This window comes from Megalobrama amblycephala, linkage group LG11, assembly GCF_018812025.1.
Source record: "Megalobrama amblycephala isolate DHTTF-2021 linkage group LG11, ASM1881202v1, whole genome shotgun sequence".
Lineage (NCBI taxonomy): Eukaryota > Metazoa > Chordata > Actinopteri > Cypriniformes > Xenocyprididae > Megalobrama > Megalobrama amblycephala.
The window spans coordinates 19,821,348-19,837,639 of record NC_063054.1 but is presented as its reverse complement, the minus strand read 5'-3'; the positions used below and the strand labels follow the sequence as shown (position 1 = coordinate 19,837,639).

At 35.1% G+C, this 16,292-nt stretch overlaps 1 protein-coding gene across 1 annotated transcript; it reads right to left on the bottom strand.

The window, feature by feature from the left end:
- Positions 1 to 351: 351 nt before the first annotated feature.
- Positions 352 to 15,884, bottom strand: fntb (farnesyltransferase, CAAX box, beta). The gene is made up of 12 exons (XM_048206614.1): positions 15,607 to 15,884; positions 13,607 to 13,671; positions 10,894 to 10,966; positions 10,086 to 10,177; positions 8,548 to 8,694; positions 8,366 to 8,449; positions 8,003 to 8,089; positions 5,223 to 5,352; positions 4,692 to 4,824; positions 4,413 to 4,524; positions 1,256 to 1,370; positions 352 to 1,166 (listed from the first exon to the last, which is right to left on the bottom strand). The coding sequence occupies exons 1-12, from the start codon at positions 15,703 to 15,705 to the stop codon at positions 1,044 to 1,046; spliced, it is 1,260 nt and encodes a 419-aa protein (XP_048062571.1). The 5' UTR covers positions 15,706 to 15,884; the 3' UTR covers positions 352 to 1,043.
- Positions 15,885 to 16,292: the final 408 nt, after the last annotated feature.

The following is a 16,292-nucleotide window of genomic DNA, read 5'->3' as shown; positions in this document are numbered from 1 at the left end:
CTGACAAAATAGTGGTCAATATTTGTGCACTGTAATCAAAGTTCTTATACCTTACAACAACTTTGTGTAAGGAATAATTGAAAATTTACAGTTATTCGTTGAAAATGTTCCCCTCCATCATAGCTCTTAAATCTAATTTGTACTTCTGCATATTCAAAGGTACAAATCAGGAGATGTGAATGACCTTTACTCACCCTATTTGAATGAACAAATTTGGATGAGAAAAAAAAATGGAATCAAACACTTTAATGAAAAAAACAGCCTCAGTCCTCATTCACTTAGTGTTCCACAAAAGAAAATCATACGGGTTTGAAAAGACATAAGAGTGAGTAAATAATGACACAACTTTCATTTTTGGATGAACTTTTCCTTTAATGTAATAAGATGAAATCCCATTCTGTTTTGATACTTCATACCACCATATTAAGATTTAAAGCATGATGGTTGAATAACTGAATACAATTGTAATGCTCAAACAGCACAATGATAAAAAAAAATTACAAAATGTAAACTGTACTTATGGCTGAGTAGCTGAGTGTTTGTTGTACCATGACTATTTTCACATATTTGACAGTTACAATATTTGTTTCAGTCATCTGTCAAATAGCACTAATTAATTAGAGACGTCAGAAATTAAAGTCGACTGCTCATAGTGTGTATAGATCATACATAATACACCAACTGAGAATTAAAAACAAACTTTCATCCAAGTCTTTATTTCTGTCCAGAACCTACTGCCACATGCACTCTGGGAAACGTATGCCAAAGCCCAAAATAAGCTGGTATGTGCAATAAAATATCAATCAATGACTGGTGCATGAAAAACACCCTGCCTAGTCAGTCTCTACTGTTTTCCCTGGCTAAAATCCATAACCCCATGCTGAAGCTGTAGTATATCAGGCCCTCGGAGTGTTTCCCCATCTGTAGATGCTGTACAGGTCAGCAAAGGACATTTGGATACAGCATTTACAGAAGATGCCTCTGCGTTAGGTCAAGCTAGCTCAAATTCCCCAAAATGTTTACAATAGAAAAAGAGGAAAAGTCTATGACTGGTCCATCGCACTTGGCGTAGCTCCCATCTGAAATGGAACAGGTAACCGGTGGAAATGTTCAATCGCTTTGGCGACCTTCTCCGGACAGATGTTGTAAACTGGATGAGTTGGTGCCTGAAAAGAAGAAATATGAGAAAATTTAGTTATATTAATACACTATTCTCAATGTGGGTGGACACAACCGAATTTTTAGTATCTCTTACCAGCCTGTTCTCGTCTCGACCGAGGATCAGCTCATTATGGAGGTCTTTGCTTCCGAAATGCTGTGCAATTGAGAGTCCGCTCAGACAGTAGCATGTGTGGTAGAAATCTCTAGACCTGTGGGGAATCAATCATGAACTACTATGAAAGTCTGCTTTGGTCTGTATAGTTAGTAAAAGGACAAAATATCTAAGACAATTGTATTTTTCAAATTTTAAACAGGCCAATGGATTATGACCCTAGACATTTGTCTCTTTGTTCGTTACTGTAAAAGGATACGTCAAATCATTTAAAATCAGATTCGATGTGAACCACTTAGTCAAATTCAAATTCAAAAGATGATTCACTCACAAACTGGAAAGTTTTGCTCCACACAAACTCTAGATGAGAAATATCTAGCAGAATAATGTTTCAGAGCAGAGCAGAACTAGAAAATGTTTATGCATGATAGAAATTTACATGACTTTAATTCCATGACTAGATTTTTTACTTGATAACAAAAATAATTGGAAATGCAGCTACAATAGAAAACATCTTTCCTTATATACACTACCATTCAAAAGTTTGGAAGCATTACTATTTTGTAATGTTTTTGAAAGAAGTCTCTTATGCTCATCAAGCCTGCATTTATTTGATCAAAAATACAGAAAAAAAACAGTAATATTGTGAAATAATATTACAATTTAAAATAATGGTTTTCTATTTTAATATACTTTAAAATATATTTATATATAAAATATATATTTATTTATATATATATTCTGTAATGCAAAGCTGAATTTTCAGCAGGCATTACTCCAGTCTTTTGTGTCACATGATCCTTCAGAAATCATTCTAATATGCTGATTTGATACTCAGTTATTATCAAAGTTGGATTCAGTTGTGTTGCTTAATATTTTTTGGAAACTGTGATACTTTTTTCAGGATTAATTGATGAATAAATAGTCAAAAAGAACAGCATTTATTCAAAATATAAATATTTTCTAACAATATAAATCTTTACCATCACTTTTTATTTTATCTTAAAGTATATTAATAGATCCAAAATAAAAAAATAAAAAAATAAAAATAAAAAAAACAATATTACTGTTTTTTTCTGTATTTTTACTGTACTGTACTTTTTTCCAAAACATTAAAAATAGTAATGTTTCCCAGCTTTTGAATGGTAGTGTAGATCTTTGCATTAATGGATTAAATATTTAGTGTAAATATGTGTCTAAACATTTCATAAATACATTTTCTCCTTCAAGAAGACAACAAAATGTGTATACCCTTACTGGTTCTAAACCAGGTGCCCATTAGGGGGTCTCAGCAAAGTTCTTAGGGGGCCTCATGATGACTTGAATGATTTAAAATGAAACAAAACAAGCAGTAAAATAAGCTAAAACAACCCAAAACACAACAATTCTTATTTTTAGTTCACTGTTTTTAATTCTTGTGTTTTTCCCCTTTGAAGAACCAGGATTCCCACAGTGTAGAAAAATCTGAATATACTGTGTAAGCCTTATTTGAAAAAAAATGATTTTTAGACCTGAAAATCTAATGTATAAAAATATCCATTGAGATTTAAAGGTGCCGAAGAACATGTTTTCAAAAGATGTAATATAAGTCTAAGGTGTCCCCTGAATGTGTCTGTGAAGTTTCAGCTCAAAATACCCCATAGATTTTTTTTTTAATAAATTTTTTTAACTGCCTATTTTGGGGCATCATTATAAATGTGCCGATTCAGGTTGCGGCCCCTTTAAATTGCGTGCTCCCTGCCCCCGGAGCTCGCGCTTGCCTTAAACAGCATAAACAAAGTTCACACAGCTAATATAACCTTCAAAATGGATCTTTACAAAGTGTTCTTCATGCAACATGTCTAATCGTGTAAGTATGGTATTTATTTGGATGTTTACATTTGATTCTGAATGAGTTTGATAGTGCTCCGTGGCTAAAGCTAACATTACACACTGTTGGAGAGATTTATAAAGAATGAAGTTGTGTTTGTGCATTATACAGACTGCAAGTGTTTAAAAAAATAGCGACGGCTCTTGTCTCCGTGAATACAGTAAGAAACGATGGTAACTTTAACCACATTTAACAGTACATTAGCAACATGCTAACAAAACATTTAGAAAGACAATTTACAAATATCACTAAAAATATCATGATATCATGGATCATGTCAGTTATTATCGCTCCATCTGCCATTTTTCGCTATTGTCCTTGCATGCTTACCTAGTCTGATGATTCAGCTGTGCACAGATCCAGATGTTAATACTGCCTTCCCTTGTCTCATGCCTTGAACATGAGCTGGCATATGCAAATATTGGGGGCGTGCATATTAATGATCCCGACTGTTACGTAACAGTCGGTGTTATGTTGAGATTCGCCTGTTTTTCGGAGGTCTTTTAAACAAATGAGATTTATATAAGAAGGAGGAAACAATGGCGTTTGAGACTCACTGTATGTCATTTCCATGTACTGAACTGAACTTGTTATTCAACTATGCCAAGGTAAATTAAATTTTTCATTCGATGGCACCTTTAAATGTACATTTTATGAATTCTAGTTGTGCCAAGCTCTAAAACATTTTATCGGTAGAAATTGTACGTAAAAAATATTTTTAAAATCGCCATGAAACGGAAGTTGTGATTGTTCTTTTTTTTCCCTATTGTGACTTAAATCGGAGTCAAACGACTTCTGAAATGAGGAAAAAAAAGTAGGGCGGGGCATGATTTTGTTATTCGGGAATTGATTGGATCGTAGGAAGACAGCCCCACCCTCACGCCATAGCACATGACAGGAGTAGAAGTCGTTTCAAGGGGAAAGGAAGGTTAACATTTTTGATTAAAGATTATGAGGGCACATGAATTTTAAAAAAATAATGAAGTGCACAGATAAATCATTTATAATAAATAGTACAATATTACATAAAAACTAATTTTGATTTCATGGCGACTTTAAAAATGATCCACTATATCACAAACAAACAACTGTAAAAGTTATGAGGTATTCGAATATTTTTGGGGACAGTGGGGGGCTTGGAGTCAAAAAGTTTGAGAATCACTGCTTTATTTAACACATTACTGGTGATATTATTGCAAAATGATAGACTCTTTCATATACATGTATGCATTTGTGTGTGTGCGTGTGAAGTGTAAGAGCTGTACTCACTTGCCCGGTTTGTCCAGAAGGCCTCCACCAGGATTCTGGCAGCAGAGGAGGATGTATTCCTGCAGGGCCTTCCTCTCAAACATCCAGCTACTCACACTCAGCGTTGAGTCTCCTATACACACACAATAATATTTTCTTCATAGGTTAAATAACTACATATGACACTAGATCCCAATATATCCATCTTGGATTTAAATTTTGACAATGTACATAGGGGGAACAAAAACATATGAACATTGTAGTATTTTTAAGCGCTTTATTATCTCTATATGTTTTCACCTTCTTTAAAAAGAGCCCTGTGGAGTAACGGTAATAGTCCTGCTTGCCAGAAGGAGTAACAACCATCCACCAGCTTGTTACAGCGGCCTTGAAATCCACCTTCAAAACGCATTTGTTTGCTGGTTACCCAGCGCTAATGAAGGAAAAAGAAAGAAAAGCCTCCAATTTACAGGTTTACAAGTATCAGCATCAGAATATCATTAGTGCTGCTGCCTTATCATTAAGAAAAATCTGCTTGTGCACTGGGACTGTAAAACACCCTAATGTCAAAGTCTGCCAAAGACCCTCGAGATCTGCCGATCTAAGCATCTACAACATTGCGGCACACTAATGTTAATATTTCCAAGCATGTTTAGTGTCCCTGAGGAACCGGTAATGAGATGCTTCTCCTCCAACGTTCATAATACACACAACTGACCTTTAACGCATCCCATAAACCTCAGTTTATTCACTCTAATGGACAGGAAGATTCAGGTTAAATGAAAGGTGGATGTGTAGCCAAAGCAAAACAAGACAAGACAAAGGACTTACTAACAAGGCTTTGAGATCCAGCATGTGTTCTTTGCCCAGTATGACTAGGGCAGCAGTACCACAGAAGGTGTAGCCACCATGTGCCTCAAGTCCTGGCACTCCACCTAAACCGCCCTCCCAGTTCTGACAGCTGAAGTTCAAAGGAAAGCACAACATCTTAGTATTTATGGGTCATTCTCAGAAATATATTGTGCTGTGTCTGAGATTGAACTCTTATATGGACTGTTTAAACAAAAAGGTAAATGTTCTAAATGTTTATTTTTGCCTAAAATGTGAGACACAGGACAGAGAAAAAATGGTCTGGAGATGCGTTTTTAAAAAGTTGAACTTCTTTATACTTGCGAATGACCTGACCTGAAAGACACAAGCGACACAAGCGCAATGGTCCGTCTAGACTCTAGAGCATGTTTACATAGAAAATCAGATCAGTAGAATTTAAAAACATGTTCTGTGTGAACAGCTTTTTAGAGTGGAATAAATAAATAAGTTTTTTTAATGTTTCTTTTTGCATGCTCTGATTCATAACTACATTTTAACTGCTATATATGGATATTAAAATGTTTTTTGTTTTTATAATGCAGAATTTGTTTTTCTTTTCAGCCCTGTTATGTGGGTTGACATCAAATGTAAGGGACAAACTGCATATTTATTTAAATCACAGCTAAAAAAACAGAGGTTTGATGTTTGTTTTTTTAATTCTTTATTAGTATTTGATTATGTTTATACTTATATTGGCCTTGTAAAGCTTGATAGTTCAGCTGTTATTATGGGGGAAACCAATAAATAAATCTTCAACCCTGTAACATTCAACTCAAACTAATTTTTACTATTTTTTATTTTTTTTTAAATTAATTAAAACAAAAAGTATTAAATATTGTTATATAATTTTTATTAATGTAAATAAAGCTCATATTAAACAAATATTAGGTGAAAAACGTAATGTTGGCAACTAAATGAAATAAAATAAGTACTAAAATGTTATAAAAACTAAAAATGAAATAAAAAAAAAACATCTAAAAGTTACAAAACAAAATGACTAAAACTAAAATAAAATGTGAATGGAAATGTAAAAATAAAAGCTTATTCAAAACATAAATAAATACTATAATAGTATATAAATAATATTAAAATAACAGTAGCTACATTTACATGGAATTGTTTCAATCGGAATTAATTAATTCTGATTGATGAATCCGAACGTAGTGTTTACATGAATGCTAAATAAAGTGGTGGGGTTGGTGTGCGTGTTTATACTGTACGTCACAAGCTTAAAATCGGAATTGATTTTTTGAATATACAGTTTCCATATGCATTTGCGCATACACTAAAAAACAATTTTCATGATTTCATGAACATTTTTTCTTTTGTCAAATCAACATCAATAATTAATGTGGTTCAGATAACATAATATTTTGAGCTTCTGTTGATTAAACCAATCACTTTATTGTATTAACTTGAATTTGAACTATTAATTTGAATGAACTGAAAATTAACTGAAATTTTAAGGCAACTTAATTTTTTAAGTTAAACAAACAATTTTTTTTATTATTTATTTATTTTTTTTACAGTGTACTATTCTCCTTGTCTAGCTATCACCAGACCAAGCTCAATTTAAAATTGAACATTGGTATGGGGAGTTTGCTATGTATTTTCTACTGCACAAGAGGCGTGATCAACGAGCATTATTCACGCAATTGGATAGTCCTTCAACCAATCAGATCAACGATCCGGGTGACGTATTTTGCAGAGCGACGCGAAAACTCCAGACAGGTTTAGTTTGTATTGGTTTGTAGCATGGATCAGCGGTTTGCAGAAGCAGCAATGGCATCGAGCGATTTTTGCAGCTTGTGCAAAAAAAAAAACATGAAAGTGAGTGGTATTTACACCCACTCGAGCGATTGGTTTGCTAAACTAAAGAAGTCATTCAGCATCGTTGAGAGGTTAAAAGGAATTGGATTGACGGTCGTGCTTGCCGTCGCTTCTCTATCGTCATCGTGTTATACCCGCCAATAGCGAGCAAGGTGGATAAGCCAGCCTGTGATTGGTTCCCGCAAAAGTGTAACAGAAGCAGTAGAAATGAATGTACGGGTTTCCAGACTGAGTTGCCGGGCGAAATCAAATCGCCGGAAGATCAGGCTGGGTTTACCCAGTCTACTATTCTCCTACATTGCTTCTTTTCTTTGTTTTAAAAAGCAGACTTAATATATTTATCTATTTCGGGTCCTGATCAGGAGACAACAAGCACATGAACAATTGTGCCGTGCTGCTTATATTTATCAAGCAGTAAAAACACCCCAAATTCCTGCATCTCATCTGTGGATGAGAGTCCGAAACAAGGAATGGTAGGACAATATTGTCCTGCTCCACTTTACAAACGATGACCGGAAGGAAAATTTTAGAATGACACGACTGTCATTTATGACACTTCATTAAACAACAACAACAGCTTGTTCTACGCGCCACAAGTCATTACGCCATTTCTACATCATTGCACATGCGCAGTTCTTTCTATTTTCGGGTTTCAATCCGATCAAGTGTGTACATGTCCTCTCGATCAGATCAGAAAAGTTTTAAACCACCCCTTACAATACGAATGAAATTTTAATCGGATTTAGCTAATTCATTCCGACTGACATGGTTACATGTGACTTTTTTTTTTATTTTGACTGTGCTACTAGTTAGATTATTAGGGTCCATGTAAACACAGCTACTGACCCCAACATAATCTGAATGTAACTGAAATGGCACATGTTTTGAATAGAGAATGTGGAAGGAGTTACCTTAGAATCCAATTGTGCGTCCCATCAAACAGGGTGGGAGTGATGATATTAGTGAGTGAAGCCACAGAAGCTGCACAATATGCACTCCTATCAGATCAGACACACAAGAGCAACCCAGAGTCAACAGGCAGACTACTATAACATCTATGCAAGTTAATAACCATGAGTTACATTATTAGAGTACGACTGAAAGCCTGTAGGATCAGCACTGACCTATGGTGAACATAAAAAATTTTCTAGCACTAATCTGTCACTCCTGAAAAATGCCTGAGTATAGTAACATCAGAACATGGAGAATAAAGAGATGTATAGCTGTTGTGAAGATGCTTCAGGGTATGTTGCAAACACGGTGACAGAACTCACCTGACGTCCACCTCCCCGCCCACATGCATCACAAAGGAGCCATCTGGCTGCTTCACAGAGTACAGGAAGTCCAGGAGCTTCTCTCTGATGGGGGAGGGGGCAACCAGAATGTGTTACTATGGCAATATAATCCACACAACATCTGAAGGTAAACAGGTGATAATACAAAGCAAACATGAAACCTGTTGATGACTTTGTAAGCCTCCTCTGTACCCAAAATGCAAAGAGCGTTGACAGCTGCGTAGGTAGGTGCCAGGTGAGCGTGCTGACCCGGACCTCCACCAAAGCCACCTGTCGGGCTCTGACATCTGGTCAGAAACTGGCACACACTAGCAGACAACATTCATGGTTGTGATATATTTACATCAACAGGCATGTAAATGTATGAGAACAACAAAAAAATTAAGCAAAAAGCCAGAAATTCACTAGAGAAATCACTTTCATTTATTTTCATGTTATGACCAATAACTGATAAATTATATATTAAAAATCTAGTTTGTCTAAATTAAAAACAAGTAAATTTAGGCATCACAACATTATAATGCACAGTATGAGAAATGAAAATTCATTTTGATATTTACTAAAGGTTTAAATAAGGGTTAAATAAGTGTTTTTAAAGTTTAGTGAGTGTTGGATGATGGTAAAGGTAATCTAAAAACAGGGTAAATGAGCATGCATAATTTAATTTGCAATATCAACTTATACCAATTAATTAAAAAATATATGGTACGGTAGCGATTTATTGTGAATCCCTATTATTATGATTGAAAATACAATTATACTAAATTTATTCCAATCTCTAATTTGACTGCTATTAAAGTCAAAAGAGATAATTCAACTATTGCTTTAAGAAAAAGCATAAATATTAAAGAACACATTAACATTCACAGCAAAAAAATGACTTAAAGGGATAGTTCACCCAAAAATGAAAATGTGATGTTTATCTGCTTACCCCCAGCGCATCCAAGATCGTTTCATGTCTTAAGACATCAATGTGTCGTCACGAGCCGCAGGGTTTAATTTGGATTTGTCTGTCGTGTTTTATTTACTCTTATAGTCAAAGTTCCCGCTGACTTGCATTATACCACTGACAGACGGCAACGGTTGGAGTTAAAAATCATAATTTGTGATCTACTGAAGAAACAAAGTCACCTACATCTTGGATGCGCTGCGGGTAAGCAGATAAACATCAAATTTTCATTTTTGGGTGAACTATCCCTTTAATACACTGCTTATGAATTCACCTCTTTAATACTTAAACAGTCACTTGAGTATGAGATTTTCAGTCTATTTCAAAGTCATAACCACCTAAGATATAAAGCAGGGGTGGCGAACTGGTCCTGGAGAGCCTCAGTCCTGCAGAGTTTAGCTCCAACCCTGATAAAAACTCATCTGCCTATAGCTTTCTAGCAACCCTTCAGGCCTTGATTAGCTTTCTCAGGTGTGTTTGATTAGGGTTGGAGCTGAACTATGCTGGCTCTCCAGGACCGACGTTCGCCACCCCTGATATAAAGGTTTTAACCCCAGCAGCTATAAAGTGATCTTAGCATAGTTTGCATTGAGAAAACAAATGCATCAGTGTCACAGCTTGATGTAACTTTGACATTATCTGTAGTGGTCACATTACGACCAGGATATTAACTGGGTAAGGGGACCTAAACACCTGCCTCCATGCCACGTGTACACTGATAATGATGTGCAGAGAAAGGCTGGTACTCACTCTGAGGCAACAGCTGTCGGCACAGGCTCCTCTAGCAGCTCCAGACTATGCAGGATCCAATAGCACAGCCAAGGCCGGCTGGCATCCAAACACTGAAGCCAGACAACATGCAGATTCAGCAGCCATTACCAGCACTCTTACACAAAGCTGCTCTGGAACATGGTGTTCTCGTACAAAGTACACAAAAACTAGAAGCATGGTGTTCTCTCTCTCTCCCACCCACTCACATACACAAGTAATGAATCACATGGTTTTAAAAATAAAATGCAAGGCTGTAGATCCTTAATGGCCTAGTCTAAACCAGCTTTGTGTGTTTGTGTTAATAACAAAACTTTAAAAATAATTAAAAAAAATAAAATAAAAAATCATTTACTTTTGTCATTTCAAACCTGTATGACTATGAATTTTTAACCTCAAACCCAAAATGAGCTATTTAGCAGAATATCTAAGCTGCTCAATATAAATATTGTCATGAAAATTGAAAACATTGAAAACATTATGCTAGATAGAATTTTTGTTGTTTTCATACACTCTAAAAAATGTACATGACCTGTACACTAAAAAATTCTGGGTTGTTTCAACTTAAATTTGGGTCAAATATGGACAAATCCAACAGTTGGGTTAAAAATTTAACCCACTGACTGGGTTTGTCCATATTTGACCCAAATTTGGGTTGAAACAACCCAGAATTTTTTAGAGTGTACAGGTCAGGTACATCGTGAGGGTGAGTAAATAATGACAGAATTGTCATTTTTGGGTGAACTAACCCTTTAAGTTTTTTGTTTTTTTCCCAAAAGACATTGTTTACCTCATATGCATCAGATAGATGGCGTAAACCTTTCTTCAGATAATGATAGTGTTGTTCCCTCAGTAAAGCAGGCCTGAAAAAAGAAAAAAAAACAGTGCGTAGAGTCATCCATTTAATCATATTATTAAAATCTAGCTATTGCAAATTATGTTATAAATCATTATTGCATTAAAATATCTCCTTATTCACAAAGTGACAAATGATCAGTTTAAACTTTTACCAAGATTCATAATAGCTCACTAAAAGGCAACAACTTATTTGTACAAAGCAATTCAACCACTGAGCTGACATCCTCCAATTATCCCCATCAAAGGAAGTGGCAGTGTTAAAATGATAGAGTCAGTGAGTCAGAACAGCCTACACACAGTACGCTTGACTTCAGTGCTGGCCGCAGAGGTGCTGGGGCACGTCTAATTTGAGGGTATCTCAGCTGAGAGAACAGACCATTAACCCTTGTTCTTTCTATCCTCTGCTTCTCTCTACTGAGCCAAAGAAAGCATTGCATTCATTACATTTGTGACCAGCTGATCAGAGTGACGCATTTTTCAAGTTTCATGTAAAGTAAAGCTGAAGTTGATAAATTAGCAGTGTTTTCTTTGCAGGATAATTAATTTGTCCTTTCATGCCTGAAATTAAAGGGTTCACCCAAATGAAAATTCTGTCATTAATTACTCACCCTCATGTCGTTCCACACCCGTAAGACCTTTGTTCATTTTCGGAACACAAATTAAGATATTTTTGATGAAATCCGAGAGCTCTCTGACTCCTCCATAGACAGCAATTTAATTACCACTGTCAAGGCCCAGAAAGGTATTAAAGACACAATGTAAAATAATACATGTGACTGCAGTGGTTCAAACTTAATTTTATGAAGTGACGAGAATACTTTTTGTGCACAAAAACAAAACAAAAATAACGACTTTATTCAACAATCTCTTCTCTTCCATGTCAGTTTCCTACGCAGTTGACGTAGTAACGCAGTGACGTAGGGCAGCGCTTCCGTGTTTCTGTCCGAACCCTGGCTCAGTATTGGCCGACGCTGTACACGTGAGCAGCACGATGAATATGTGTGATGCTGACACAGGAGCCGGCCAATAATGAGCCAGCATTCGGACATAAACACTGTGTTTACTACGTCAACTGTGTAAAGAGACTGACATGGAAGAGAAGAGATTGTTGAATAAAGTAATTATTTTTTATTTTTTTTTGTGTACAAAAAGTATTCTCATCACTTCATAACATTAAGGTTGAACCGCTACAGTTACTTTGACAATTTTAACAATGTCTTTAGTACCCTTCAGGGATTGACAGTGGTAATTAAATTGTTGTATATGGAGGAGTCAGAGATCTTGGAATTCATCAAAAATATCTTAATTTGTGTTCCAAAGATGACTGAAGGTCTTACAGGTTTGGAACGACATGAGGGTGAGTAATTAATGACAGAATTTTCATTTTTTGGGTGAACTAACCCTTTAACTGTAATTGAACTGACAGTCTGTGGATGTACCATCCAACTTGCTACACTACCATTCAAATGTTTGAGGTAAAAAATTCTAAAGTTTCACCAATTTATTTGATAAAAAATACAGTAAAAACAGTAATATTGTAAAATACTATTACAATTTAAAATAACTTCTCTATTTTAAAATATAATTTATTCCTGTCATGGCAAAAATTAATTTTCAGGAGTCATTACTCCAGTCTTTAGTGTCACATGATCCTTCAGAAATCATTCTAATGTGCTGATTTGGTGCTCAAGAAACATTTCTTAATATGATCATTGCTGACAACAGTTGTGCTGCTTAATATATGTAGAAACCATGTCTTTTTAGGATTCCTTGATAGAAAGTTAAAAAAGAACAGCATTTATTTGAAATAGAAATCTTTTGTGACACTGTAAATGTCTTTACTGTGACTTATGATCAATTTAATGCACCCTTATATCATTTAAATATTCATTCATTTAAAAGAAAACCCTACTGACCTTAAGGTTTTGAACAGTAGTGTATATAATTATTACTTTATTATATATGTAAAAAAAAAAAAGAAAAGAAAAAGAAATTACCTTTAACTGCATCACAAGAACCTCACATCATCATATTGATATTACCCACAATAAATGGCATCATCATCATCTGAACATGTATCTATTCCCAGAATGACTGTTTGTAGTGTTTGTGAGTGTGTTTTTCCACAGTTTTCTCATTGGAGTGTGAAATTAAAAACGTTGTGGCATATCTGAATATATGGTAGAACAGCTGATGTGCTACTACAGCAACTCGTCCAAATGTTTTGGTTACACATCCTTTGTCCTCCAGTCTGATTACATCAGTTTTAATCACATCTGGGTTTCTGATTACTTCTCTTGCTATAGAGGAAATAAGTTACACAGATACACAGATGTCATACTGTAGTGAAAGGGGAAATTTAGCTGTACCCGAAGCAAATTTGACTGGTATATAGACTTTAAGTTTTTCTGCATATGATGTGATGCTGCAAAGTAATAAAAATTAAAAATAAAAAAATAAATACAACTATGCTAAAAAACATACTCAGCAGACACAAGCAGAGGACAATCTGATGGTGCCAAAGACATCGGTCACAGACAAAATATGTACTTGTACATAAGCATGTCCAAAAGCAGCACACTGAAAATCAATCCTGTGGAGATCCTGTTTGTGTTAATGGCCAGAGAAGGCTGAACTTTACTTACTGCGGCGAGGTGTGAATTTGCTGGTAAACACTGTATACCTCTTGAATACTGCATTCAACTTTTCTCTGGATTCAATGATAAAACAGGAAACAAAAATGTGGAGGTGAGATAACCAAACAGAAAATGTGACAAAGACAAGCCAAATGACATGCAGACAGAAGAATCCACTGTGGTTGATGCTGACTGCGCATATGAGTGGCTGACATCACATCCTGTTCAGCGTGTCAAACAAAAGACACAAAAATAGTCAACTTTATTTTGAAAATCATAGTATGACTTAAAGGTGCAATATGTAATAATTTTGTCCGCTAGAGGTCACAAGAAGCCTATTCAAAACAAAGGCGTAGCTTGATGACGCCAAGTTTTAGAGTGGAATCTTGGGACATGTGGTCTTTACCTCAACGGACGGTGCAAAAGAACAGGGATTGGAGTCAGGAAGAAATCATGTTCATGGATGCGATTATTAATGTTTCTGTAGTATGAAGCAGAGCAGAACCAAGTGTTGTGGGAGCTGAACGAGGCCGCTGGAGCGAGTGTGCAACACACACCTCATGATGTTGCTTCCGCTTTTCCGGTCATGAGTATGAGGTAACGCAGCTCTGTTTATTATATTAGATACAATTGAGTGTGTTGAAAATGATATAACATTATTCTGTGAGTTCGCTCGGCGGCTGCTGTGAGACACTGTTACACACTGCAGTAAGATAGATCGATTTTAGAATATCATATTAAATATTGGATGGCTTGTGTTGATAAATGGCATGCAATTAATTTTAAAACGTATTGTATGATGGAGAAAATTATGTATTACTGTTAATAAAAATAAAGCTGCATCTGATTATGCTATGTTAGCTACTTGACAAAATAGTGTTTTTCTCTGAGGCATGGTAAAGCATGGTACTCGCAAAAAAAATCAAGAAAATTGATTTAAACAATAAGACTAAACGTGTTGAGCTACATAACAACAATTTGTTTTCTATCTTTAAATATATCAAAACAGTTGTTCCCTTGTCTATTAAAACGTGTAATATTTTAAAGTGTCTTTGGTGTTTCCATGGTTTCAACAAAATAAAACCGGAAACCGAGGGTTAACGCGGGTATGATGCAATTGACAGGCGACTCCTCACACGTCCCGGAGCCTTGGTTAAAATTGCAATTTTCTCACGATTTACAAATAGTTGCAAACATCTGGGATATTGTAAGTACTCAAGTGAACAAAATATATAACACTGGCCTAGTGGTTTTTGGATATTTTACTGCAAAAATATTAGATAATGCACCTTTAATCAGTGCTTAAAAATTTCTATGTAAAATTCTGAGGTAAAATAATAATTAAAAAATCATTTAAATATAAGAAAATGCTTATTTATGTATATATAATATATAAAATATAATTTTAATTCATACATAATTTCAAAGTCTTTGAAGCAAATTAACTATACATTTTCAATGTATTGGTGCTAAGATTTCTAAATAAGTATACATGTAAATAAATATCACCTTTCACTTTATAACTTCTCATGTTAACTGTCAACCACCCATATAATAATGCAGGTCATACATTACAGTGCAACATAACATTAACCAGTGAAGTATGAGCAGATTCTCATTGTAGTACAATATTCCAGAAAAAAAATAGTGTTCAAAAACGTTTATAAAGGGATACTTCACTCAAAAATGAAAAGTCTGTCATTATTTACACACCCTCATGTTGCTATTCCTAACATGACCTTTTGTTTTTTACTACAATATTGACATCACATCAGTTTTTGGTGAACTATCCTTTAAATTAGTTATTAGTTATTTACTAAAGGAATACGTACTGGGTTCCGCAGTGGTATTAGTATAATTATATTCTGCACGTGCAGAACACACAGCATCACTCTCGGTGTGCACTACCGTATCCTTCTTTAGCACAGTGGAGCACAGAAGCAGAGTAAATAGACAGTTAGCTCTGCGCTAGTACCAATTAGCTAACTAATACTAAGAGTTAAGCTCACCTGTTCTTTCGAGGTCACCGTTTGCACGCTGTCATCGTTGAAAAGCTCAGAGGAGTGTGATTCATGAAAGCATCGCAGAGGTGGAGACGCCTCTTCCATGATTTTGTTTGAAAACACATGCACTCAAAGGAAACAGTTTTCCAGGAGAGCAAGTGTCAAGACAGCGTGGGCGGGGTTTCCTCAATGGAGGCCAGTGACTTAGAACTCAAGTACGGGAAGCCTGAAAGCACATTTGAGAAAGTGGTAGTGGTGCGAAGTTCTCCTAAACGGTTCTCTCAAACAGTTCGTTTCAATGAAACGGTTCAAAAAAGATCCAGTGATTCTTTTGCGTCATGACGTAATACGTACATAACGTCCCTTGCGTGATATCAATATGACATCAATTTATTCTTATTTTTATTTATTATTAATAGGCTACATTTGTTTAAATCATATCTGTTTATCATTTTATTTATTTTTAATTTTATTAATTCGTTTATTGCTTATGTGTGTTTTCTTTTCATGGAAAATTTTTAGATGCTCCTGTCCTGGAGTTTATATTTATAGTTAATTTTTGTTTCCTCAATTAAAAAAAAAATAAAAAAATATATATATATATAAATAACTTTTTTCTGATAATGTTTTATTAATATTTATATTAATCCCTTGTGTCCCAGTTTAGTGTCCATGATTCAGCTCATACAAAC